We start from the raw sequence: 27,577 nt of genomic DNA, 5'->3' as shown, positions 1-27,577 counted from the left end.
ATCCATAAGCATAAAGCCAAATTTGGTAGGAATTCCAAAGCCTTCCCTGGAGAGTAAATTTGACATTATCTGTGCCTCTCTCCGGTGCCCTCAGTACTCATGTATACTCTTTAAGGGGATACTTTGATATTGCATATTATTATGTATCATATATGTCATTATATATTATACAGTATATAATATATAATTCCATTATGTACTCTTTTATAAGATGCTATATGCTATGCATCATATGTTATCATATATCATATTATACATTATTCTATTAGGTACTATTTTATAGGATACTATATTCTTTTATATTCTATATTATTATGTTTTGTAAATTCCATAGAATATATTATTATATATTATATAATATGTAGGTGTTATTTATTATATGCTATTTTATACTATGTAATATGCTCTGTTTCTGGATTATATCAGCCTCTAATAATTACTCTGTTGCTGTATACAGATAAAAGTACAGAATTTTTTTGTACTTTTTGGAGGGGGGAGGGCAGAGCAATTGGGGTTAAGTGACTTGCCCAAGGTCACATAGCTAGTAAGTGTTAAGTGTCTGAGGCCAGATTTGAACTCAGGGACTCCTGATTTCAGGGCTGGTACTCTGTCCACTGTACCACCTAGCCGCCCCAAAAGTACAGAACTTTGCCAACGGTGTGCAGCAATGGTTAGATTGCTAGATGTGGAGTTAGGAAGACCTGGACTCCTGGCTGGTCTTCCATACTTACTCACTAGCTGTATGATTACACCTAAGTCACAACTTCTCTGAGCTCCAGTTTTCTTAACTATAAAATAGGCTTGAAACCGGAAGATCCAGATTTGAATCTTGGCTCTATGACTCTGCTTTGTATATGACCTTGAGTTGCTTTAATCTTTCTGAGCCTCAGTTTCTTCAACTGAGAAATGATGGAATTGGACTCGCTAATCTTTGAACTCCTTAAATCCTATAGTGAACGAATAAATTACTTGTGTAGAGTTATAGAATCATAGTGTATTGTAAAGTAATTCCTGGTTCTGCCCTGAGGAATGAGGCATGACAACTGGGAAGTGGATGGAGGGATAGGGAATGGGACAGATGAGGGATAGGCCTTTTATTTTTCAAAACCAATTAATTTATTTTTAGTTTTGAACTTTCACTTTTATAAGATTTTTATTTGTAAAATTTCCCCTTCCTTCCTCTCCTCCCACAAGACAGTATGTAATCTGATATAGGCTATATATAATTCATATTAAACATATTTCCACATTAGTCATTTTCTGAAAGAAAAATCAGAAAAAAAGGGGAAAAAACAACAAGAAAGAAAAAAAGAGGAGAAATTGGTATACTTCGATCTGCAGTCAGACTCCAGAGTTCTTTTGGGGGATGTGGATAGTATTTTCTATCATAAGTCTTTTGGAACTGTCTTGGATCATTGCATTGCTGAGAAGTCTTTGATAAGTCTACCAAAGTTGGTCATAGCACAATATTGTTACTGTGTACGACTTCTTCTGGTTCTACTCACTTCACTCAGCATCAGTTGATGTAAATTTTTCTAGGTTTTTCTGAAATCTGCCTGCTTGTCAATTTCTTATATAGCACAATAGTATTCCACTATGTGTGAAAAGTGTTTTGTAAATCTTTCCAGGCTTTTCTGAAGTCATCCTGCTCATCATTTCTTATGGAATAATAGTATTCCAATATATTCATATACCACAAATTGTTCAGCCATTCCCCAATTGATGGGCATCCCCTTGATTTCCAATTCTTTGCCACCACAAAAAGCTGCTATAAATATTTTTAGGACATGTGGGTCTTTTCCCTTTTTTACAATCTCTTTGGGATACAGACCTAGAAATGGTAATGTCACATCAAAGTATATGCAAAGTTTTATAGCCTCCAAATTGTTCTCTCAAATGGTTGGATCAGTTCACAACTCCACCAACAATGCATTAGTGTTCCAATATTCCCACATCTTCTCTAACATTTGTCATTTTCATGTTTTGTCATGTTAGCCAATCTGATAGATGTGATATGATACCTCAGAGTTGTTTTAATTTGCATTTCTCTAATCAATAGTGATTTAGAGCATATTTTCATATACATACACTTTCAAAAAAATATAGTTTTAATTTCTTCATTCAAAAACTACCTATTCATATTTTCCATTTATCAATTGAAGAATGACTTATGGAATAGGCCTTTTATTAAGTACCCACTATGTTCTAGGTACCACATGTGCTAAGTGCCTTATAAATATTATCTCATTTGATCCTCACAACAATCTTGTGAGGTAAGCTCTAATATGATCCTCATTTACAGGGGAGGACACTGACGTAGACAAAGATTAAGTGACTTCCTCAGGGTCACACAGCTATTAAGCATTTGAGGCTAGATTTGAACTAGGACCTTCCTGATTCTAGGCCCAGTGCTTTGTCTATCCCCTGTGCCTAACCCACCCTAGTTATCATGTGTCCATATTTTAGGTTGAAGCTGGGGGTGGGGGCAAGGAGGAAGGTATGGCTAAAATTCTTGCTAAAAGATATACCAGAAATGTATAAAATCCAGAGGCCAGACATATGTGATTCTGAGCTTAGGGTCCAGAAATTAGACTATAAGCTCCTTGAGGGCAGGGACTGTCTTCTGACTCTTTTTGTATCCCCAGAGCTTAGCACAGGGCCTGGTATATAGTAGACACTTAGTAAATATTTATTGGTGTATTGAAATGAATTAATCAACAAGCACTAATTAAAAGCCTACTATATGCCAAGTATTCTGCTAGACTGGGGTTATACAGCCAACCGATAAACATGCCTGGGGCCTCCTCACCCTGGGACTCCCATCATCTCCTGCAACCATTCTCCATGCTGGTCTCTTCCCATGGGTGAGTCCCTCTGGGTCGGATATGCTTAATTTTGAGGAGGGGCACAGGCCAGTTAATCTTCATTCCCCTTCTGGTTCTGATTCTGACTTTCTAGACTTCTTAATAATTTCCCCTTGCAGTTACCCTCTCCTCAACCCTTTTTAGATCCATTAGTGTATTGTCTTAGGGTGTTAACTCCTTGAGGGCAAAAATTATCTTCCTTTTTCCTATCCCCAGCACTTAACCTGGTACCTGGGATATAGTAAAGGCTTACAAAATGCTTGCCATCTTGCCTTTCCTTTTCAGCTACTCTATGAGGATAGAAGGAAATGTTCTACATGAATGACAGTTCTGGTACTTCCCTCTTGCCTTACTCAGTATTCTGATATCCTGATGTAATGCTGGTTTTCTTCCACTCAACATACATCATCAGAGCTGTAGAAAATTATCAGAGGCAAAACTAAAGAAAACACTTGCATGTGAGAATAGTAGCAAGCCTAGAACCCTAAGCATATAAATTCTGCTGTCCCCTTCTGCTCCATACCTGACGCCCCCCTAACTGAATCCTCCATGTTTGAACCTTCCGATCGATGCTTGGTTAGACATGGTCATCATCTCTGCATCTGGCCTGTCTCATAGACCTCCTTGGCACAATTCAACCACAAATAAGGCCCTTCCCTAGTGAGGATTGTTGGCGTTCTCTGACTTACTTCTGCTGGCCTTGGACACCATGTTTCTATGGGTTATTGCGAAGGGTCAATCATTTAAATTCAAATAGTACAGTTTTAAGAATAATTTTGAGCTGAACGCCTTCCCGTCTTGTTGTTAGGTGACAAACTGCGGAACTGATGCAATCATACCAAATTCTCTTCATTTGCTATTACCATGACTCAGAGAAGGCCAGAGCAGCTGGAAGCCACATTTTTAATATTGCCCAGTCCAATGTGACCAGAAATCTCCTGCCCTCGATTTCTCTTGGAAATCTTTTTTGCTTTGACTCATCCATCACCTGGTGCATCCCCGCAGGGTGGTTCAATTATTCATGACTGAAATATTTATCGTGGAGCTCACAGTAACTGCTTTCCATTTGCAAGCTGAGCTTTTGCACATGACAAGAGTCCAAATGCCAATTTTATGGTTTAAGGCCTCTTTATTATCTGTTTAAGCAATAATGTCATGGGATACAGCAGAGATGTAAAGGCTGCAGCTTCACTCTAAATATTAGAATTTCATCTGTGAAAAGATCTTGGAATCACTTTGTCGGCTTATAGAAGACAGACTCTGTCCTCATGGAAGGTGGATAAAGGAGAAAGGAATTATTTCATAGTATTTATTCTATACAGTTTTTTCTATTGTAAAACTTGGAATCTAGAAAGCCATACTCTAGGAAAGGGGTGAGGGTATGTGGAAATGACTCAGTCACCTAGACATCAAAAGTCAGCAGATAAGAAATCCAGAAAAGGCCTTCTTTGTTTATTAGTCTCTAGGTGTGTTGGTTATTCAGCTCTGCCCATGTATTGTGAAACAGGGAAATCAGCAAACAGGAATATGGGAGGAGGGTTTTAGCATTCTACCACCTTGGCTCTGTTCTAGTACAAATATTTTATGTTCTAAAGTCTCTTCTGTGTTCAGTATTCTAAAGTCCCTTCCAGATTCATTATTCGAGGCCCTCAATCAATGAGCCTGTGTTAAGGACCCAGTACACAGTGCCCAAACACTGTGCTAGGCCCTGAGGTTACAAGTGAAAAGCAAAAATAGTCCCTACCCTCAAGGAGCTTACATTCTCTGAGAAAGTTAAATCATAAAAAAGCCCAATATTTATGCTACATTTAAATCTATTTTAAAGTATATATATTATATTTGATATACAAGTATGTTATATTATATGTATGTATGTATGGCAGCTAGATGGCACAGTGTATAGAGTGCTAGGCCTGGAGTCAGGAAGATTCATGTCCATGAGTTCAAATCTGGCCTCAGGAACTTTACTAGTTGTGTGGCCCTGAGCAAGTCACTTAACCCTAGTTTCCTCAGTTTGCTCATCTGTTAAATGAGCTGGAGAAGGAAACAGTAAAATGCTACAGTATCTTTGTCAAGAAAACCCCCGATGGGGTCACAGAGAGCTGGAAACGATGGAACAATGGCAACAACAAAAATAAGTGAATTATTAAATAGATACAAGGATAATTTTTGAAGACAAAGGCACTAGCAGCTAGGGAAATCAGGAAAGGCCTCGCGTCACTTGAATTGAGTAGAAATAAGGAGGGAGTGCACTGAAACCCAAGGGAGTCGACTTGGTTCTGACCCCACAAATATCACGCCTCTCCCAGGTCATCAGAAATCTCATCACCTTGCACCTTCTCTGATTGCTTTTTTCCTACAATGGCAGGACTAGAGACTGGCACTCTCCCAAAGCCCTCCTCAAAATTTTCCAGATGACTTTCCATTTTTCAGGAGTAGCTCTGCTTTTGACCCCACAGAATATCATTCTGTGGGGCTGGTACCCCCTGGTGCCTCCCACCCCAACCTCCCATTTCAGTTTCCTTTTGTATATTTCCACAGAGCTTCTTGTCCAACCCTAACCTTTCTTCTGATCTCTAGTCTCAGATTTACAGCTACCGATTAGACATCTTGGGCACCTTAAGGTGTAGACACCTTAAAGTCAGCATGTCCATAAGTGAACTCATTATATTTCTTCCCCAAGCCCTCCTCTCTTTCTAACTACCCATTTACTGTGAAGGGGACCATCTTTCTCCCAGTCCCCCAGGCTTGTGACCAGCTCCTTCCTGGTTACTACAAGTCCATTTCTCCCCTTTATGGGGGGATCACACAGTACTTCTTCAACACGGGTAGCTTTCTGTTGGGTTCCTGGTAGGGTCCTAAAGCTTCCTTTTCTCTCGTGCCTAGTTTATCTTCATCTTCCAATGAAGACATTTCTGTCAGCTGTTCTAGGACCCTCATTAGGAAGTTCAAAATCTTATGACCTTTTAAAGTTCACAAGGACATCCTTTGGTCAAGTGGAGGGAGAAGACAGAAGCTCTTCTCTTCTGTTATCCCTTTTAGAAGCTTGGCTGGAACTGCTTCCCCTTAGCAGGCCTGCTCTTATACTGTTGTTTTCCAAATTGGTTATCCAAAACTCATAGGGTAGGACCAAGTCCCTTCACACAATCCCATCGCACTTTTTATGTGGCATTTCATTTTTTCCAGTGACTTTCACTGCTTCCAAATAGATTAGGTTGCTTCCTCTTAATTTAATGCCTTTGATTGTTGCTGCTTTAGGGGAGTGGGATGATTGATTGAGTTGACCTCCCCCCCCAACCTTTATACCAGTTTCATGTAAATATTATGTTTATCTGTTTAGATGTCTTAACCTCCTACCGGATTGCAAATTCCACGAGGCACAGATTATGTCTTACTTATATTTTGTATTTCCCTCAAGGCTGCACACAGTAGGTTTTTGCTTAAAAAATATCAGTTGAATTAATGTTGAATTCATGATATTCCATTACATAAGGCAGAACAGAAATATAGGTCACATTACAGGAGAACCTATCATCATTGTTAAAGAATTTCAACCCGTGGAGTGAAACGCACTGTATATGTCTTCTTGCAGGCCTTGATGGATGATACATGGTCCATCCAATGGACATCATGATGAATGCATGATCATAGATGAATATCACAATCACTTCATGAACTCTCCTTCCATGTTATTTTTGTCTATGTGTTTCTGTAAACCTTCCACAGAGGATCCATCCGATGCACTGGAGGCTCCCTCTGTGGATGGTACCTGGATGTCCCTCTGTTATCCTGTGCCCTTTCTGTATGACTTACTTTTGCCCTTCTCTGCTGTTCCATGCCATTAATAATGGTGTTTGTGCCACTTATATGGATGCCATCTTGGGTAAAGTTTCATTACAGCTACCATGTCTGCCATTCCAATTCTTTGGTGGTTATGATGTTCCACAAATCACAGCTTCATGACATCATAGGAAAAATGAATAGGGATGGGTGGGGAAGGGTGCAGAGGACTCCTGGTAAGGAAATTCACTCCACAAATTCAGGTAGCCCCTTTTTCTGTACTTTGTAGTCTTAGAGAGTAACCTTGGGGAATTAAGAGGTTAAGTGATAGCCCAGAGTCAGATGGCTAGCATGTGTCACATGTTACATTAAGAGTTCTTGAGACCTCATTGCTTTTGGACTGCCAATCATCCCATTGACCAATAATACAAAAAGGGGACAAAGGGAATAGAAACCCACTTCCCTAGTCCTACTATGTTTGGCCCAGGTGAAACCATACATGAAATATCATGTTCAGCTCCAGCTGTGACATTTTAGAAAGGACAATCTTAACCACAGAATCATTGAACATTAAGAGTTAGAAGGGACCTCGGTGGCCATCTCATTTCATTCATATACAAAAGTAATCCACTATTCTATCTGCATCCATCCCCCTCCAAGGAGGGGGGACCCATCACCTCTCAAGGCAAGTCATTCTGATTTTAGATGCCTCAAACTGCTAGGTTTTCCTGATGTTGTAGACTAAATTTGTGTCTTTGCAACTTCTACCCATGTGAAAGGGAACAAGTATCATCTTGTCTCCCCATGGCACTTGCTAGTTATTACGTGTCTTCCCCCACTCCCTTCCCCCCTTCTTTTCTCCAGGCTAACCATGCCCACCTCCTTCCACTGATCCTCATGTGTCATAGACTGAAGGCTCTTCACCACCTGGTTTCTTTCAGCTGAACGCTTTTAAGCTTTCCACCATCACCTTTAATTTGTGGTGCCTACAACTGGACGTGCTCCTCCAGAACAAGGGCTGACAAGGACGGTGTACAGCAGGACCATGTCTTCCCTATTCCTGGAAGCTATGACTCTCTTAGTGAAGTGCAAGATCACATCCAGTGTCCAACACGGTGCCTGGTACATAGTAAGTGCTTAATGACTGACCCAGCCATTTTGGTCTGTCACATCACACTAATGATTCATGGTCAGCTTCCATTGATACAGCCCAGGTCTTTTTCAGAACAATCAGGGTATCCATGCCTCCGCCATCTTGTACTTGTGGATTTAGTTTTATGGTCAAGTGCAAACCTTTACATTTTTCCCTCCTCAATTCTCTTTTATTAGGTTCAGCCCAAGGTTTTGGTAATTCCTTATCTCTCTAGATTCTAATTTGGCCATCTAGCTTGTTAGATGTCCCTCCTAACTTTGGTTCATTTGCTAATTTGGTGACATTAATGGTCATTAATTTCTTCAGATAATGACATTTAAATGACCAAGCTTGACCCCAGAGAAGAATGAAAAAACAAAACAGAACATCTCCCTGCCTTCATTGAAGAGATGGAGGACAATGGTGTGGAACATTTCACCTATTATCAAACACAATTGTGTCCATTTTGACAAAATGCCATTTTTCTCTCTCTTACTTAATCTTTGTTACAGGGGATGGTTCCCCAGGTGGGGAAGGGATATATTCAGAAATAAATGTTATGAAAAAACAAAAGGTATCAAAAAAATTAAGATACATTTTTTAAAAGGAAAGAAATGATTATGAAAGACCCTGAAGCCTAGCAAAATCCTTTGAAATCAACAAAGATACTATGTAGAATTTGACTTAATCATCTCTATCTGAATTTTAATTCTTCACAAAGAGTTTTTTTAGGGCATTTTTGGTAACTCAGGTAACTGGGCTATTTAGATTATTAACCAAAATGGCCTCTCTATTCTCTACTGGGGAATTACTGTCACATTCTGAATAAAAATAGTATAATTCACTGGCAAGCATACTACTCCACATGGAGTTTGTAAGGCCTGCTGTAGCCTGCTAGCTGTATGAGTTGGGGGAAAGCCCCTTCAGCTCTCTTGGGTCTTAATTTGCTTTTTTTTCTTTTGGAGAGGGGAAGGAAGGGTAATTGGGGATAAGTGACTTGCCCAAGGTCACACAGCTCACACAGCTAGTAAGTGTGTCAAGTGTTTGAGGGCCAGATTTGAACTCAGGTCCTCCTGACTCCAGGGCTGGTGCTCTATTCACTGTGCCACCTCTGCCCCTCGGTTTTCTTTTCTATAAAATAAAGGGTTTAAAGTATATATCATAAAGTCAGAGGACCTGGGTTCAAATTCCACATTGGTCACTTACTACCTGTGGGACTTTAGACAAGTCACTTAAACTCCCTTCCTCTCAGGGGCAAATTGGATTATGTCACTTAAACTCCCTTCCTCTCAGGGGTAAATTGGATTTTTGTATAATTTACAAAAGGAGGAAGTTGGACTGGAGGGTTTCTGAGGTCCCTTAGCTTTAGATCAAGAACCCAACGACCCCTAAACCCCTTCTTGCTCTAAATTCTATGAAAACATTTCAACAGCATGTTCCACTACTCATTATTCAAGGTTATGCTGCCACCTGGTGGCTAAAATCAAACTCCATACAAAGGCTCTCAATATTTGTCAGTTCAGCCCAAAGTTTCACACTGCTCCAGTTCAGATGCTAAATGTTCATTTTCCTGGTGACAAAACTGAGTCCCAGAGGGGTAAATATCCTCTCCAAAGGCACACAGTTTAGATGTAACAGAGCCAAGCTTCAAGCCCAGAACCTTCACCTTCAGATCCATTGTTTTTTCCCCCAGTCCACCACTAGATTTCAAAAAGCCTCTGGGTTGAAGTCTGCAAATCCATAAAAAGAGTCAATTGGATGAATATTTCCTCTATTATTTCCTCCGTTTCTTCAGTAGAATGTGAATTTCTTAAAAATCCCAAAGTGTTTCATTTTTGTCATGTTCAATTTAATTCAATAAACACTTGTTAAGTGCCTACTCTGGGCTAGGCATTGTGCTAAGGACTAGGGATACAAAAGACAGTCCCTGCCCTCGAGTAGCTTCCAATCTACTGTCCGTGGGTCAGTGCCTGCCCCAATGTGGGCATTTCATGGATAACCCTTTTATTTAGTGTCTATGATCCCTGCTGTCATGGAAATTAGTTTAACGGAAGCCATATAAAGATAATAGAAAATACTGTGTAACAAGTGCTTGAAACTGGGATCCAGAGGGACCTGAGGGCCTTCACAAAGGAAACTAAGACATTGGATGAGCCCCCCTCAAGACGCAGGGATGAAGGCACCGATCAAGTCAGAGGAAGGGGCAAGATTGTGGGGGGGGGCAGGGGGAGTGAGGGGGTGGGTGCAACTCAGCCTTTCCCCTTGGGTTCCTGGCATGAGGGGCTGCCGACTTGTCATTCCATTCAATTTGGTCAGAAGGAGAGAAGAGGTGAAGTGCTCTGGCCACTCACTACTTGCTGCTGATGGTAACCTATCCGGAGCATGCCCCAACTGCTAAATTTTCTGTGTGAGCATTTGCACCTCAGAAATGGGCAAAAGGAGGGGCGGCCAGGTGGCTCAGCGAGTAAGATCACCAGCCCCAGTGTTGGGATGACCTGGGGATCGAATCCGGGCTCAGACACTTAGCACCACACCCAGAAATAACTGGCTGTGTAACCTTGAGCAAGTTACTTAACTCTGATTGCTTTAAAAAACAAAAACAAAAACACAACCTCTATTGGAGGGGCGGCTAGATGGTGCAGTGAGTAAAGCACTGGACCAGAGTTAGGAGGACCAGAGTTCAGTTCTTGCCTCAGACACTTAACACCCACACAAAAAAACTAGCCGTGTGACCTTGGGCAAGTTACTTAACCCCAATTGCCCTCCAAAAGAAAAAATGGGCAAAAGAATCAATTTAATGTTTTCTTGATTGTCCAGACTTAAGAAAATGGTAATAATACACATTAAATTTAAAAGTGTGTCCTGGAACATTCCCCCACTGGGGAGCTGGTTGTTAAATATTTATCATACTCTTTAACACCAATAAACTTCGGCAGCCCTGAGCTGGGAGTCAGGAACAAGTGGAGACAGATCCCGTAGAGCAGAGTTTCGTAAGCTAGCATCCATGGACTTGTTTTTTTAAAAATATTTTGATGTTGTTTTTTTTTTAAATATGATTGGTTTCCTTGGTAATCCTGTGCATTTTATTCTATGCATTTAAAAGCATGATTCTGAGAAGGGTCCATAGGTTTCACCCAGACTGCCAAAGGGGTTCATCACACACAAAAATATTCAGAATAAGAACTCTGTCTGAGAACATCATTGTAAAGGCAGAGAGACCCTAGGCTGGAGAAGAGACCAAAGCATTGCATTGGGGAGGTAGACCATGGAGCAGACACTGGAACTGAGCAAAGGCTGGAACTGAGCAAAACTGTACTTGGAGCTGCCATGAAACCCCAACAGCCAAAGGGATTGGTTTGGGAAAATGCTCTCATCTCCTGGAACTTTGCCTCTCTGTTTCTGTTGAGCTAAGCAAGCAATCCCATTTTTTTTTCATCTTTCCCAGGTGCAGGTGAAAGTGGGGTAAGGAGGCAAAGGAAGAAAATGATTGGGTGATGTGATCCAGGAGAGGGGAATGCTTGACAGTTTCTTTGAACGCTTACTTTATTGGGTTTTAATAATTGATTGAAAAGCCAATTGACTGAATCTTAGAAATGAGATTTGTTGGCAGAGTGGGGGATTTCCTGTTAGGGATTTAGGGTGGAGGCTCTGGAAAGATATAGATTATCCAATTTTTTAATAGGTGAAAATGGTGTTTCCTTTCCCTCCAGATCATTTGTAAAAGCAGGCACCACCACGGCAGGTAGAATGGACACTGGGAAGGGGAGGTGAGCAGTGGGGATGCTGTAGCCTTTGAGGACGTTTGCACTTGGCTTTAGGCTTGAGTGTAGCACCGCCTGCCGGACAAAGCACGTTGCATTCTTTTTCAGGTTGGTCTGACAGCCGGCTAAATTGGAGTACTGGTTACCCAAGTGTGCACCCAGCCGGACTGCACCAGAGGGGTGAAAAACAAAATACGGACTGGAAGGAAAGGGCATTACCAATTGAGCAGGTCAGAGAAGACTTCACGGCTAAGGTGGTGTCTGAGTTGGGGCAGCAAAGAAGAGGCAGGGAATGGGGATGGACATGGGAGACCAGAAGCGGTGTTTGGGGCACAGCCCAGTTAGACTGGGAGTATTGAGTCTGAGAAGAGGCTCAGGAGATAAGAGCAGGAAAGCTAGGATGGTTACAGATGATAAAGAAGGCTGAATGCTGGATTTGTCATTATTATAGTAATACCTGAGTTCGCATCCCGCCTCTGACCCATACTACCTGAATAACCCTAACCAAGGCACTTAACCTCTGAACCTCAGTTTCCTCTTTTTTACAATGATGAGATCCCTTCTAGGCCTATATCTATGATCCTCCGACTCTTCTAAAGATCTACATTAGTTCTCAGTGTTCCTAGTTTGGGAACCAGCCATAAAAGAGAGCATGCAAGGGGCGGCCAGGTAGCACAGCAAGTAAGAGCACCGGCTCCAATGTTGAGAAGACCTGGAGATCGAATCCCGGGCTCAGACACTTAGCACCCACCCAGAAACACCTGGCCGTGTCACCTTGAGCAAGTTACTTAACCCCGATTGCTTAGGGGCGGCCAGGTGGCTCAGTGAGTAAGAGCACCAGCTCCAGTGTCGGGATGACCTGGAGATCGAATCCCGGGCTCAGACCCTCAGCACCACACCCAGAAATAACTGGCCGTGTCACCTTGAGCAAGTTACTTAACCCCGATTGCTTTAAAAAAAAAAAAAAGAAAAGAAAAAAGCATGCACTCATGATTACAATTTATCCTGTATAGAACTTGCTTGTAATAGTACAAGTGGATCCCCCCTAGACTGGGAACTCCTTGTGGGCAGATTGCCTTTCGCTTTTCTTTGTACCCCTAATGCTTAGCTTTGGTATGACCTTGGGCAATTCACTGCACTTCTCTGGGACCCAGTTTTCTCAACTACAGCATCACACAGGCAAGGGCACTGGGCCATGATGCAGGAGACCCGGGTACTATTGTCCCTCTTTGGCCATCGGGAGAGTCATTTATAGAATACAAGATCTGAGAGCTAAGAGAGACCTTTCAATACTCTCATTTTATAAATGGGGAAAAGGCAGCATAGAGAGAATATAGGCTTTTCATTTTTGTTGTATCCTCAGAACCTGGCACACAGAATACATTTGCTTGATGTTTGCTGAATAAAAATGAAGGGAAGGAAAGTGACTTGTCCAAGGTCACTCAGATCCTGACTACAAAACTAGGGATCTTACTGTACTATGCTGGTCCTCAGTTTTCTCATCTGTAAAATGAAGCTGTTCTTCTATGATCTTTATAATGCCTTCCTACCCAAACATACCAAGGAAAGTCAGCAAAGGTGACAGATAAGAAGCAATTGGGGGAGGTGCAGACAGAGTAGTATCTTGGAAGTCAAGAGAAGACAAGGTATTGAGAATAGATGCCTGACAGTGGCAAATCCTGACAAGAGATCCTGAATTAACTGCTAAGAGAACACCACTGAAATTTGTGATTGAGAAGTCCCTGGTGTTCATGAAGAGAGTCCTGAGGCTGATGACAGATTTTAAGGGGACTGCTTGGTGAATTACTGTATGGAGAATAACCTCTTCTGTCCAATTCTCTTATTAGACTAAGAAGCAAAGCATTTATTAGACACTAACATCACTTGGGGTTGGGGTTTGAAATAATGGGCAGATGAGGTGATTCTTTGGGACAGCAGAGTCAGAAGATCTGGGTTCAAGATCTGGCTCTGACAATTTCTGGTTACATGGGTCCTCTCTGAACCTCATTTATGCTCCTCTGTACAGAAATGTGAGCTACAGTAAAGTCTAAATGCTTAATTTAGTTCACCTGCCACCCAGATGGACCACAAACAGAACCCAGGAGTTTCTAATTATGGGCTAGTACCATCTTCAAGAGGCAGGGAATAAGGAAATATACCATTCATTTTAATCCAGCGAACACCAATTAAGCACTTATCATACCCAGGGCCCATTTCAGTTGTTGCGGGAGATGCAAACACAAATACAACTTCTTCACAGCTGGGATCCTAGTGCCCAATCTTCTGACTCATTCCTATGCCTGAAAAATAAAGGGGTTGGAAGAAATCTCTACAGCTCCTTCATTTCTAAACCTCTGAAGCTAATACTTTGGATTTTGATTACTGCTCTGTGACCTTGGACTAAGGACGCCAAGATCATTTAATCACCTGGTTCCTGCTGCCTTGTCCTTGTTCTTTTGTGCTCTACAGGACCCTGGCAGGTGGCTCTTAGGCCTTTGCCCTAGGCTCTTGGCCAGGGCCAAGAGAAATTATTACAAGGCATCTTCATGCAGACTTAGCACTTGGTAGTGAAAGAGCTTATTATATTCCTGGTAGGTTTGAGGATTCTGACAGTCTTAATGGGCATCATTTAACTTGGTCATTACAGAAACCAATAAAAGGTAACTGAACTGCTGAGCCCTGGGAGGAAATGCATTTTTGTTTCCCATTTAACCAAAATAATTTACATTCCTGATCTTTTGTTAGAGTGATGTCTCTTTCAAACAGCTTGGCTGGTCATGAATCACTCCCATCATCTTGAGCTTATTTTTAACATTTCTGAATGTGCCCTAAAAGCAAATGTTGTTAAGTGAGCCATCTATACTATTTTTGCACAGAGACAAGCAATGAAAATGAATTCACAGGAGGAAATGAAAGTCAAAGTTTTGAAAATTAGATCTGCCGGTAGTTTCTAAATGCCAGACCTTCCCCCTCCTTAAACCTGGAACATATAGTTCCCATTCTATGGATTCTCAAAAGGCATGCTTTTTTTGGTATGATGGAAAGAGCACTGGATTTGGGAGTCAGGAGACCTAGTTCAGACTGATGATCTGTGTAATCACACACAAGTCACTTACATTTTGTTTCATATGCAAAATGGGCACAATACTACCTAATTCATAGGGTTGGTTTGTTAAGAGGATTAAATGAGAAAATATATGAATGTACATGGTAAATTAGAAAGAACTATGTAAATGTCGGTTATTATTAATATGGAATAGCTCTAGAACAGAATCCATTGAATCGCAAAGTTCTGAAAAACCATTTACTTCTTCTAGGGGAACAACCATTTAAATTCTGGGCTTACTACTGGAATAGCCATTCTGGCAATGCTTGACTGAATGCCCTTGCCAGAAGACATGCCACTAACAACCGAAGGAATGGCATTTCTTCCTAGGTAAGGAAGGTTCCAAATTATTATAAGAATATAACTAGAGGGTGAAGTTTTCCATTTCAGTGGCAGTTTTTAAATCTCTCTGGAGACACCAAGTTGAAAACAGTGGCAGTGGTGGCAACAGCAACAAATGGAGGACACTTGCCAGCAGACCTACTCCAAAGCCTTGTAGCAGCACTTGGAGCCTTTTCTTTTCCTTGGTTCCACTCTTGGCATATTAAGAGTCCAGCTGAGAATGACTAAATTGTAGCTTCTCAGAGAAATCAATGGAACATGAATGAATTTATACTATTTATGCATTATATATGTAATAAGAATGTAAATTTTAAAGATCTTCCCTGCCCCTAGGCTAATGTGCACCTGAAGTCTGGGGTGGGGGAGGCTTGTTTTTCAGTAGATACAATGTAATAAGAATGTAAATTTTAAAGATCTTCCCTGCCCCTAGGCTAATGTGCACCTGAAGCCTGGGGTGGGAGGTTTGTTTTTCAGTAGATACTTCTTGATTGGCCAGTGAGTCAATAAGGTTGTTACATTCTCTGAGCCAGGAGAAGGCTATATAAGCCCTGATGTGTAGCTTTGTTTTGGGACTCACTTTGAGAAGTATTCTGTGATTTGATTTGAATTCTGGGAAGCTGTTGTTGAGAGTCCCCCGGCTTTGAAAAACCCAGAATGTGGAAACCCAGATGTTGACTGGGTATGGATGTAATGGTTGGACAGTTTGGAAATCTGTCTACTTGATGTTTCTGTCTTTATAATTATGCCTGTATACTTTGAGGTTCAGGGTGCTGACCTTTTCTCCTGAACAAGGTAAACCATATATGTCTGACTGATTAAAGTAAGCTTGTTAACCCATTTTGAGTTGCTTTCCTTTAACAAAGCAGATCCAAGAACCTGTGTGAGCAGGCACCCTGGGGATACTGGGGTGCTTGCTGCAACAATATAATATTTATATATTGTATATATATATAAATATTATTTATACTATTATTTTTTTCCTCCCTGTATTTCAATGCTATTTTCAACTTTGCTTACTGGTTATTTGCATTTTTTAAAAAACGATGATTTACTAGATAATTTCTTTTTCTTTGTTTGTTTGGAGGGCAATTGGGGTTAAGTAACTTGCCCAACGTTACACGGCTAGTTCTTTTGTGTGGGCGTTAAGTGTCTGAGGCCTGAACCGAACTCAGGTCCTCCTGACACTGGGGCTGGCGATTTACTCACTGTGCCACCTAGCCGCCCCCTAGATAATTCCTACTGTTAAACTAGGTTGGTGTTTTTGTTCTAGAGTGATGGGGCATATGGTCACGGGGACTTACAGATAACTGATGACACCAAATTCAACTGGCTGGGAGACGACTTTCTTAGTCTGGCCATCAATACTGATTGCCTGGAGTATCACAAATTTCATGAATTTCATTTACAATTTATATATATATATATATATATATATATATTTTTTTTTTTCTGCAGAGAAAGGAACACACATAGAAAGGAACACACATAGAATTGGGACCTTTGCCCTAGACAAGGAATTCTTAACTATTTTTGTGTCATGGATCTATTTGGCAGCCTGGTGACACACATAGACTATTTTTCCAAATAATGTTTTTAAATTCATAAAATAGAGGATTACAAAGAAAATCAATTATGGTGAAATAGTCATAAATTACAAATATATATATATATATATATTTAAGTTAATGGACTCTAGGTTATGAATCCCTGACCTAAACTAAAACCTTTTTGAACAAATCTCATTATCTCTAGATGAGTCACTTTGCCTTTGGATTTTTCTCCAAGTGTCCTGTTATTTTTGGATTTCTTTTCTCCATGCCTCCAGTCTACTCCCTTTCAATCTGTCTGCTACATCAGATATGTCAAAACATGAGGCCCTGATTGTATGTGGCCCCCCTCCTGAGTGTGACCCAAACCCAATTAAAATGTACTTGGGAAAAATTTAACAAAATAAAAATACAAAAAACCACAGATAACATCACATTTTAAAACCAACTCAATTTGTGGCCCACTGAGATCCTTAAATATGGTTAAGTGGTCCCTGTTTCTATTTGAGGTCGACACTACTGATCTACACATACTGTCCAAGCAATTTTCCTAAAGCATAACTATACAGTAAAGCCACTGCTTCAGCTGCTCCCCAATGCCCAACAAATAAAGTGGAAACTCCTGATTTATGACATTAGGAGGCTTCTAAAATCTGACTCCAGTCTTTCTCTGCCTGGCCTTACCTTTTGCTACTCTCCTTCATGCATTTTACATTCCAGACTAACGGAGTTAATCTTTGCTTCTTGTTATTCAGCCTTCTTCCGCCACCATGACTCTGCTCAGGCCATCCTCCATACCTGAAACGGATGCTCCTCTGTCCAAATACTCCATTTGTGGGAGTCCCTCTCTTTAAGAAGCAGTTCAGACTCCACACCTCCTCCGCCTGCACAAAAGGTGAAAACGCTCTTTCCTCAAATCCCTCAAATCCCTTTGCCTAAACTTCTGGCATTTATCTCATCCTCCTTTTTTGAGTTATTTGTGCATATGTCCTGACTCCCATCCCATTAGACTACAAAGTTGAGAGCAGGGCTTCTACTGTACCTATAACAGTATAAAAACAACTAGCAGTGACAGACATAGTCAGCACTTAATGTTTGTTGAACTGAATATGTGTGTGTGTATACATACACACACATATAAAAAAATATAATTGTGTCCTACCATATAGAAAGGTAGTTTTCATTTATTAAATTAAATTACAGTATATGAATTACATATACAAATAAAATATTTGTGCAAAATATTTAGGCTTTTAAAAAATATATATGTATATAAAATGCCGAAAAAGCAAGTCTTATTTTTTACAAATGTAAAAATAAAATTCTGGATACACAATATTTACTGACTGGGGGGAAAATGCACAGTAGTTATCATCAAGTGTGTAGTAACACATTACCTAAATGTTTTCATTATCATGTAAACCAACAGTTTATAAACCCTCTGGCTTTTCTGACTCAAGCTATTATGTGCTAACAAGTAGGGTAGTGAAAAGAAAACTGGATTGGTAGTTAGGCAGACTGAGCTGAAAAGGCTCTGTGTAGACCTGAGCAAGTTCTGGCCTCTCTGACCTTCAACTTCCTCCTCTGTGAAAACGAGAGGGTTGGATAAGATCTCTGAAATCTTTCTCCATACCTGACATTTCTGCTCTACCTATGAGACATGTCACTTCTTTAGAGGGAGGAGGAGAAAGAGGTGGGAAGGGAAAGACTATCTCAACTGTCTTATTTATAAAATGGAACAGAGGACACCTAAGGTCCTATCCAATTATTACAGTCTGTGACTGTGATCTGGGCTTTGCCCTAATCATGGGTCAAGGCTGATGTTATAACTTGCCTTCTCTCCACTCCCAAGGGTAGGGAATTGGTCATTTTCCCTTACAATGGTCAGAATGGTGCTAGCAAAGTGAAAAGTGGTTTAAAAATCTGGTTGTGATCCCAATCTGGCAAGTTCCAAGTTGAATGAGAATTATTAGTATAATGTGTTACTGATCTAACTCATTTTCATTTTGTAAAGTCTTCATAGCTAAACCCCAAAGAGTCATACTGGAAAAAAAAGGTCCTTCGGAGCTCCTGTAAGGGGCAGATAACGACCGGCTGCTCAGCGTATCAGTACAATGATTGTCGAGAGCTGCCATAGATGAACGAATCATGGACATACTATCAGGCTGCAGAGACTCTTCTGCAGCTGAGGCAACTACCTCTGGGAAAGCGTAGGCCTGAGGAGGCGTTTGCTGCATCTGAGGTTTGGCGAGTTTAGCAGCATCAAGACTCAATTTCTCCTGGTCAGTAACTTCATTTGGTTGAATCATGGATCTTAACTTGCAGTAGGAACCTGATGAACTGCCATCAAATTCCATCGAAGAATTCCCTACTGGACGCACAGGAAGCTTCACAGATCCAGGCAACAAAGCAACGGCCATATCCTGGGGAAAGGAGTCTGAGCTCTGAGATTTTTCAAGATCAGATGCTTCCTCAGCTCGCACAAACTCATCGTGTGCCGCTGGACTCTCAGCACTGGCCTTACAGTGCATCTTTTTGTGTCGACGAAGCACAGCAGAGCGAGAGAAGCATTTGGTACAAATTTCACACGTATATGGCTTTTCTCCAGTATGAGTTCGGACATGCCTGCGTAGGTCACCTGACTCCCCAAAGCTTTTCCCTAAAATTAGGACAAAAGAAAGAAAAAATGACTACTGGAAAGACTGAAATTTTTAAGAACATTTCCCAGTAATAACTCACATTCATATAGTACTTAAGGCTTCTAGAATACTTTCTTCCTCTCAATAATCTTGTTGGCTGAGTAGAGTACAAGTAGCGTCTCCCCTTTAATAATGAGGACAACGTGGCACGGTCCAGCCAGAACCCCCAGCCTAGTGCTCTTTTCATTCTACCATAACACATCATGGAAGTCCTATCAGAGCCTTCGAAGAAGCAAATAAAACACTAGGGAATAAATGTCTTATGTTTAAGAGGGAAAAAAGAACCCTTTTTACCAGCTGCTATGACTTTATCATTCACAGGCTCTCTCTGGTTATTCATGTGGTGCAAGCAGTCTGGACTAGACAGTCTCTGCGGTCCCACAGCTCCACTACTTATGAAGTCCCACTGATGGGCTGTCAAAGCCTGGGGGCTGCCCTGAAGAGTAGTCCTAAGAGATGTTTGGTGGGAAGTACAGTCACCTATGAACAGCCTGGACCATTATGGGAAACAGCCTCTTTGAACCAGTCCTCCCTGACTGCCTTTTCTTTCCAAATCCATCCTTCACACTAATGCCAGAAGACCTACCTCAAATAGTTCTTGTTACTACTCTGAACAATAATAATTATAGTTAGTCTTTATACAGTGCTTCAAGGTTTTTGCAGAGTGCCTTACAAACATCCAGGAGGTAGGTGCTATCATAATCCCCATTTTATAAACAAGGAAACTGAAGCAGACAGAGGTTAACGGTGACTTACCCAGGGTCACACAGCTAGAAAAAACAGCCTATTTCCTTACTGAGTAAACTTCAGATTGTGGATGAAGGCCTTCCATAATCAGGCCCTATGATAACTTCTTAGTCACATTTCATGCTAGACTTCTTCTAGACTATCCCATACTCCAAGCAAATTGGCCTGCTATCTCCAAACACTCCCCCCATGCTTTCCCAGATGAAGAAAAAGTAAAAGGAAGTGACCTGCCCAAGGCCAAACCACAAATCAGTGGCAGAGTGGGCATGAGAAGCTGGGGTGTCTCATGCACCATGTTCTTTCCACTGAGTAGCGCAACCTTCAGTATGTCTAATATGTATAAAATCTCCTTTATCTGAAGGCTGCTTATTAGTTGATCTCAATTATCCAAAACAGTCAAGGGTATAAAAAAATTTAAAAAAAAAGCTCTTCTGATGTGCTACAACAGATGTCACAAAATTTATGTTCTAAAACTTGTGAATTTTATTCATTCAGTACATATTCATTCTTATTTTAGGATCCCTAACTTCTCAGCCCATATATGATTGAAATGGCAGATGAGAAAGAGGTAGGGTGATATTGTTAGAGACAGGGGCACTGACAGATGGAAGAAGTGGCAATAAAACTACAAACCCCCCCCAAGTCAATAATCTGGAGCCATTTATTCTAGGGATGGCTGGCCTGGCACACCTCAATAGCCTCTCAGACAGGATAGTTTTATAGACCCAAAAACAGTATCTCACGCTCATTAAAGATCCTCAGCTATCAAGGTGAGGCTGCTTTTTGTTCAGTATCCCCGAAGAAGTGGTGAGAAGACCAGACTCTGGTTAGGAAGACCTGGTTCAAGTCTGACACAAGCTGCTTGTGTGACCCTGGACAAGTCACTTCATTTCCCACGCCCCAGACAGCTCTCGAAGGCTCTAAGTAAACAGGAGCTGCAGGCCTACGTCAGAGGGAGCTCCTACATCAGGGGTGATGGTGATGTACACTGAATAAAATCACTAGTTTGGCTCCCCACTCCAAATCCTCTGCTTAAAAGGATGTTGGAAAGAATCTATTACATCTTAAGAAAAATTTTCAAAGAAAGGAGCTAAAATAAGTAATGTTCTGGCATTTAATAGGAGTATGTTTCAGATGGCTGGAAAATTCCTTTATGTGAAACAGTTTGTTTCTAGAAGGTGTCAGCTGAATTACTGTGTAAGCAATAGGAAGAAAAAACACATACATAATCTCAATGAAAATTCTGAGTGCTCTACAGAGGTAGTGGGGGAGTTAAAAAATTTTTTCTGGAAAGTCATTATTGAGAGGCTTATTTGTAGCTTTGTACTTGATGATCAGAGAGAAAAGAATGGAGGTCCTAAAAAGAAAAAGGATAAAATGGTATCTAGATGACTCGTCAGGCATACATCAACTAAGACATTTTGCCTTCATTTCAAGAAAAATGTTTGAGAACGAAGGACAAACACCACCACTACCTTGAAGAAAATTAGGAGGGGCAGCTACATGGTGCAGTAGATAAAGCACCGGCCCTGGAGTCAGGAGGACCTGAGTTCAAATTCTGCCTCAGACACTTGACACTTACTAGCTATGTGACCTTGGGCAAGTCACTTAACCCCAACTGCCTTGCCTCCCCCTCCAAAAAAAAAAGAAAATTCGGGAGTGTGTTTTTCATGTCTCGTTTAGTTAGCACATTTAAATTTTAATACTTTTTGGCATTCTTAAAGAAGGAACAGAGAAAGGAAAACAAGCAAACAGAAGAAGAAAGGATCTAGAGGAAGAAGGAAAAGAATAAGAAAACAAGGCAGGAAAGAAATGATGATTGAAAGTATGGAAGAAATGGGGAGAGACAGACAGTAGAGCAGGAAGAGGCACCAAGGCCACTGAAATACATGGGTGGCCACTTCATTGCCAAGTGGCCCTAACCTATACAGGACAGTATTCCAAAAAAGATTTAAATATTAAAAGGTGGGATAAACTATTCTGGAAACCAAATTAAAACACTAAAAGTCCCCACTTTCAACCTGTACTCAGTGTCTTTGCATTGTGAAAATTTGGCTAATTTGCTATAAAGAATGGGTTGGGGGGTTATTACAATAGCCAACATTTATATAGTTTTAAGATCTATAAAACACATTATGTATCTCATTTAATATTCATATAAATCCTATAATGAAGTTGCTATAATCCTTATAATGCTATAATACAGATGAGGAAACTGAGGCTGAAAAAGGTTAAGTGACTTGCCCAGGGTCACAGAGCTATCTAGGGCAGAATTCCAACTCAGGTTTTCCCCATTCCAATCTTAGCACTCTATCTACTGTAACATAGTGGCCTCTAAGAGGAAGGGTATAAGGAATATCAGAAGGATAAGAGCTGCTGTCTTCTAGCAACTCCAACCATCAGTCTAGACAGTACTGAATGGGAGGCGCTCTGACGAGGCAATGGCCGCCAGTCTGCACACTACACCCTACTCTCCAGCACTAGACTTCACCTTTGGTGAATCTTCCTCAGATCTAGTTCCTTCCTGTATGGAAAGCACACCCCTTCTCCTCCAGCCTTCACTCTGGTCTCAACTCTGTCTTCCTCCAGTCTGAAAGGACTGCTCTACTCAGGGTGCAACCATTTCCCTCCCCTCTGCTGTCCATGTAATTTCTAAAACCTGTGACTCCAAACTCTTCCTCTTAGGGACATACTCATGGTGAGGATGAGGTTTATCAGGGGTGGGGAACCTGTGGCCTTAAGGCCACATCTGGCCTGGTTCCCTACACTTCCTTTAGGTGAAGGAAGAAAAAGGCGAGAGGTGACAAGGAAAAAGATAAGGAAATCAAAAGCCCCTAGAGGTATTACCCCCTATAAGACAACCTTTTTACATTTTCATTCATTTAATCAATGGCATTAAATTCATTTTTTGACACTACTGATTGTATTAACTCTGGGCAATGATAACACTTACCTTAGAGAAGTACTAGGAGAATCAAATGAGAATTAGTGTATACACAGACAGGTCTCACTTTATGTAAGTGGACCATTCTGTAGACTTCTTTCTATGTAAGGTAATTTATACGAATGCAAATCTGCCCGCAGACATGAGGGAGAGAAAGAGGGAGGCAGGAAGGGGGCCATGCATTGTGGAGGGAAGGGGTTGGCAAAGGGCTCAAGGACATGTGGGGGTTGGGGACAGAGAAGTGAGAGCAGAAAGAGGAACATGCAGAGCTGGGCCCAGCCACTGGGGGATCTGGCTGGGGAGGGAGGACAGGAGGGTTGTACACACACTTGGGAGGCCAGACACAAGACAGAAAAATATGGGCAATATGTGGGGGCTGGGGACCATTCCAAGAGCAGATGGACAGAAGACAGACACATGAGTGGGTGGAACAGGGCAAAAATTTTCTCTGGGAGCCCCCCACCCCCATTCAGTGGCTGTGTCCATTCTTCTGCTTTCACTTAGAGGTTTTATTTTGGGAGGGGGGGGGATAAAATGACGAGGTGAGGGGCAGAAGCAGAGAGCAAGAGAGAGCACAGTACAGTGGAATGAAATTAACACAGGTGTTTTTTGGGGATGTAGATTTCTTTCAGAATTCTTGATGTGAAATCAAATTTCCGTAATGCAAATTTACATAAAGTGAGAACTGTCTGTATGTACACACACGAAAAATTAGAAAGCAAATACACACACACACACACACACACACACACACAACACACGTACAAGGCACTTTCCAACCTTAAAGCATCATATAAGTGTCTACTATCATTACTATTATTATGTCACCCAGACAACCCTCTATGACTATCATCTGTAGAGAAAATGCTCATCTGTATTGGTAGAGGAATCTTCTCTGAGGAAGCATACTAAAACTAGAAAATGTGTCGTTCTTTAGTCGTTCAGTAGTGTCTGACTCTTTGTGACCCCACAGACCAGCTGTCCATAGGGTTTTCTTGGCAAAGATACTAGAGTGGTTTGCTATTTCCTTCTCCAGTGGATCCAGTGGATCCTTTTGTCAGGTAATCAACAGTTAAGTGACCTGCCCAGAGTCACACAACCAGGAAGTATCAGAGGCTGAATTTGAACTCAGGTCTTCCTGAATCTAGGTCCAGCCCTCTATCTACCACCAGCTGCCTCCAAAACTAGGAAATTAGAGGTCCGGTAGAAATAAAACATTAGTTTATAAGCTAATATTCTATTATCCAGTTGCTAAATAAATAAGAACAGCTTCAGATTAGTTACTTCTGTATAGTTAATGTCTAACATTTGTGGAGAGTTCTCACATACGTGACCTCATTTAATCCTCACAACAGTCCAAACAAAGTACTGGGATAGAGGCAGTTTTTAATTCTAATTTTCTAGAAAAGAAACTGAGAGTGAAAAGTCAAGTGACTTGACCAGTATCACAAAGTTAGTGTCAGGACTGAGAAAAAAATACAACACTCCTGACTCCTCGTCCAGTGTTCACTCTACTAAATCCAATGATCTTAAGCCCTAGAGAAAAGACTGTACATAGATGATGCCTGACAAGAGTTGTAGTACTTACCACATGCAGAACAGCTGTATGGTCGCTCACCAGTGTGCCTAATTCTGTGTTTTACCAATTTGCGCTGCATATTAAAAGATTTCCCACATTCATCACAGGTGAAGACTTTATCAGCTGTGTGAGTCTTTTTGTGCTCCTTTAAATTGCTAAAATTACTAAACCCTAAAAAAGGATGCAATAGGAATGAGCTCAAGATGGACACTTTGCATGTTAATCAGAAATCTTTAACAGAGAATAGTGAAAATTCTGGTACTACCTCGACCACAGATGTCACACAAATGTGGTTTTTCTCCCGAGTGAATAATAATGTGACGTTGGACATCACCAGAGGCTGCAAATCTGTAATGGAATATGAAAATTCAATTAAGGATGTTTCAACACTACTATGAATCTTCATAAGTGCATGTCACTGAGGGAGGGGATGTACTGAATTCTTAATCAGAGTGTGATCAAGAGTATTGTAGTCCATCTTTATCTAAAGTACCTATTCTAAAATTGGTTTTTAAAAAAGAAATTAGAACTTCATGTAGGTAGACATTAAAAAAAACTGCATGATAAATCTTTCTTACCCTGTTTTATGGACTACAGAACAAAATATTCTACTGTCAATCATCATTATGCTCTTGGTTTTATTCTTTTTTTTTTTGCACTTTTTTTAGAGGGGGGAAGGCAAGGCAATTGGGGTTAAGTAAATTGCCCAAGGTCACACGGCTAGTAAGTGTTAAATGTCTGAGGTTGGATTTGAACTCAGGTCCTCCTGACTCCGGGGCTGGTGCTCTATTCACTGCACTACCTAGATGCCCTGTGGTTTTATTCTTAATAATTAAAAATAATAATACTAGTTAAATGAATTATTTTTCAAAAGAGCTTCAAGAATTTTACAGATTAAAATGCAGTATAAAATAATATGTTCAGAAACAAAATAGAACAGAATTGATCTAAAGCAGGCCTGCACAAAAAACCTGAGGTCCGTGGGACATAAGGGGCCCACGGGCACACCAAAAGATTTCGGGCAGCCACAGGTTGTGCAGACCTGATCTAAAGGAAGTAAATAAAAGCAGATATGGCCAGGAATCCAATATGTGAGATAATGTACAGTGAAGAGGAAATGACAAGGGACTAAGTTCTAGACTGAGCTCTGATAAATCTTTTTTATCTAAAGTTGTAAGATACAGAACCAGATGCTATAATATTCATCATTATACTGATTGTCTTTCCTAATAGAAAAATGAAAATTAATTTTTTTAAATAGGAAAAAAAAAACCTCACTGGGTAAGTCACTTCCCTACTTTGGGACTTACTTCCTAATCTTTAAAATGAGACATTTGGATTAGATATTCCATTTCTAACATGCTAGGATTTTTTGAATAAATTATTACAACTGGGTAGTGAAATCTGGTTCCAAGTTTTAGAGAAGCTAAGACAAAAAAAAATGAAATTTGTTAGGATATGCTACTTTTGGTTTTCCAGTAAGAAAATATACACAAACTTCATTAAATGCAAGAGTTACACAGAGCACTGAGTGATGAAGTGCCCAGGGTCCCAAAGCCAGTATGTATCAAAGGCTGGACTTGGACCCAGGTCTTCCTGGCTCTAATGCCAATTCTCTGACCCCTATGACTTACTGCCTCTCTTATAAACAGGAATAATACTTACACTTAGATAATTTCACAAAAGAAACAAATACACTGTATATCAGGATGAATCTTATATGAACCCTCTATAAAGGAAGATAACATTTTTAACACTGTTCCTATGGAACTACCCTTCCCTACTAACAGTTTTTCATCTAACACCATGTTTTAAGGGAACCAAGTAAGGATATTAAATGGAATAAGTTCACATGTTGGTTTTCAAGGGAATACAACCTACATTTAAAGGGCATATTTTATATGTGCACAGGAATAAATTCAGCACTAACCTTTTCCCACAGATTTCACAGATGTAGGGTTTCTCACCAGAATGCCGACGTAAATGAGTCTGTAGATTACCTGCCTGCAAAGAAAAAAATGCAAGGGTTTTAGAAAGATCCTTCGAATTCAGAAGGATGCTCACATTTGAAGAAGTTAAAAAAAAATCAAAATGCCAATCTCCAGCTTCTAGAATAAATTCTAGCCTAAAGACAGAGATTGAGAAAGGCTGCTATGTAGTTCTATATAGGAGCAGTAACTCAGTAAATTACTAAACAAGTGGCATAAGTTAGATTCCTGATATTTGCTCAAAATTTTGAAAGTAACTCCCTGCATAAAGCGTATGGTACTGTGCTGTCAACAGGCTTACAATACAATGTGGTTTAAAAAATAATAAATATGAAACAAGAGGCTTCTGCAAAGGGGAGGCTTATGTAAAGTTTATCAGAAATTTGAGAAAAGAGACAAAGCCTGTTAAAGAGGTGAAAGCTAAGCTGGGCCCTGAAAGAAGGGAGGCACTTCAACAGAGGGAGTTTGTTTTAGTGGGGGGATTTTTGTACCAGAAGGAAGGGGTCCATTCTAGCATTGGGTAATGGTAAGAACAAAGCATCACAGATGGGGAAAGGCAAGACAAGAAAAGAGAATAAAATGCAGTCTGGCAGGAGCCTAGAATACACGAGGATAAAATCAGGTAGAAAAGGTAGGTAAAGCGCTATCATGGGCATCGATGAATGCTAGGATTAGTTCATACAGTAAACACACAATGAGGAACCACTGAACAATTCAAAGTAGTAACAACCATTCCCAGTACATTACATGAGCATCACTGTAAAGGTTGGACTGGATAAGAGACAGAGTGGAAACAGGAACAACAGAAAGAAAGCTGCTTCAATAGTCTAGGAGAGAAGAGAAAAAGGCTTGTACCAGATTAATTTCAGTGGGAGTTGCAAGGAAGGGACAAATACAATAAATAGTATGGAGTAAGATGTAACAACACTTGATTATTAATTGAATATACGCTCTGAGAGAGAGAGAGGAATCAAAAAATGAATGAGATAATAAGCCTGGAAGGATGGTGGTGACATTAGGAAGAGAGAGAGAGAGAGAGAGAGAGAGAGAGAGAGAGAGAGAGAGAGAGAGAGAGAGAGAGAGAGAGA

At 40.7% G+C, this 27,577-nt stretch overlaps 2 protein-coding genes across 4 annotated transcripts in view; one reads left to right on the top strand and one right to left on the bottom strand.

Annotated features, from left to right (window-relative positions):
• The window catches only part of TMEM128 (transmembrane protein 128), a 480,334-nt gene that overhangs the window by 370,577 nt on the left and 82,180 nt on the right, over positions 1-27,577 (top strand). The window lies entirely within an intron of this gene.
• The window catches only part of ZBTB49 (zinc finger and BTB domain containing 49), a 36,803-nt gene continuing 26,924 nt past the window's right edge, over positions 17,699-27,577 (bottom strand). For 2 of the 3 annotated variants that reach the window (XM_069069895.1, XM_069069899.1), the window contains exons 5-8: positions 26,432-26,505; positions 24,767-24,849; positions 24,511-24,672; positions 17,699-19,191 (exon numbers count right to left, since the gene is read on the bottom strand). In XM_069069895.1, coding sequence (XP_068925996.1) covers positions 18,515-19,191; positions 24,511-24,672; positions 24,767-24,849; positions 26,432-26,505 — 996 coding nt within the window. In that variant the 3' untranslated portion in view covers positions 17,699-18,514. The remainder of the gene's footprint in view (positions 19,192-24,510; positions 24,673-24,766; positions 24,850-26,431; positions 26,506-27,577) is intronic. The other variant, XM_069069907.1, reaches the window with a different exon arrangement.

This window comes from Petaurus breviceps, unplaced genomic scaffold, assembly GCF_028583685.1.
Source record: "Petaurus breviceps papuanus isolate PSGF00001 unplaced genomic scaffold, PetGlider_PUasm1.0 140, whole genome shotgun sequence".
NCBI classification, from domain to species: domain Eukaryota; kingdom Metazoa; phylum Chordata; class Mammalia; order Diprotodontia; family Petauridae; genus Petaurus; species Petaurus breviceps.
Note: the sequence above shows the minus strand (reverse complement) of the source record. Positions and strands in the feature narration are given on the sequence as shown.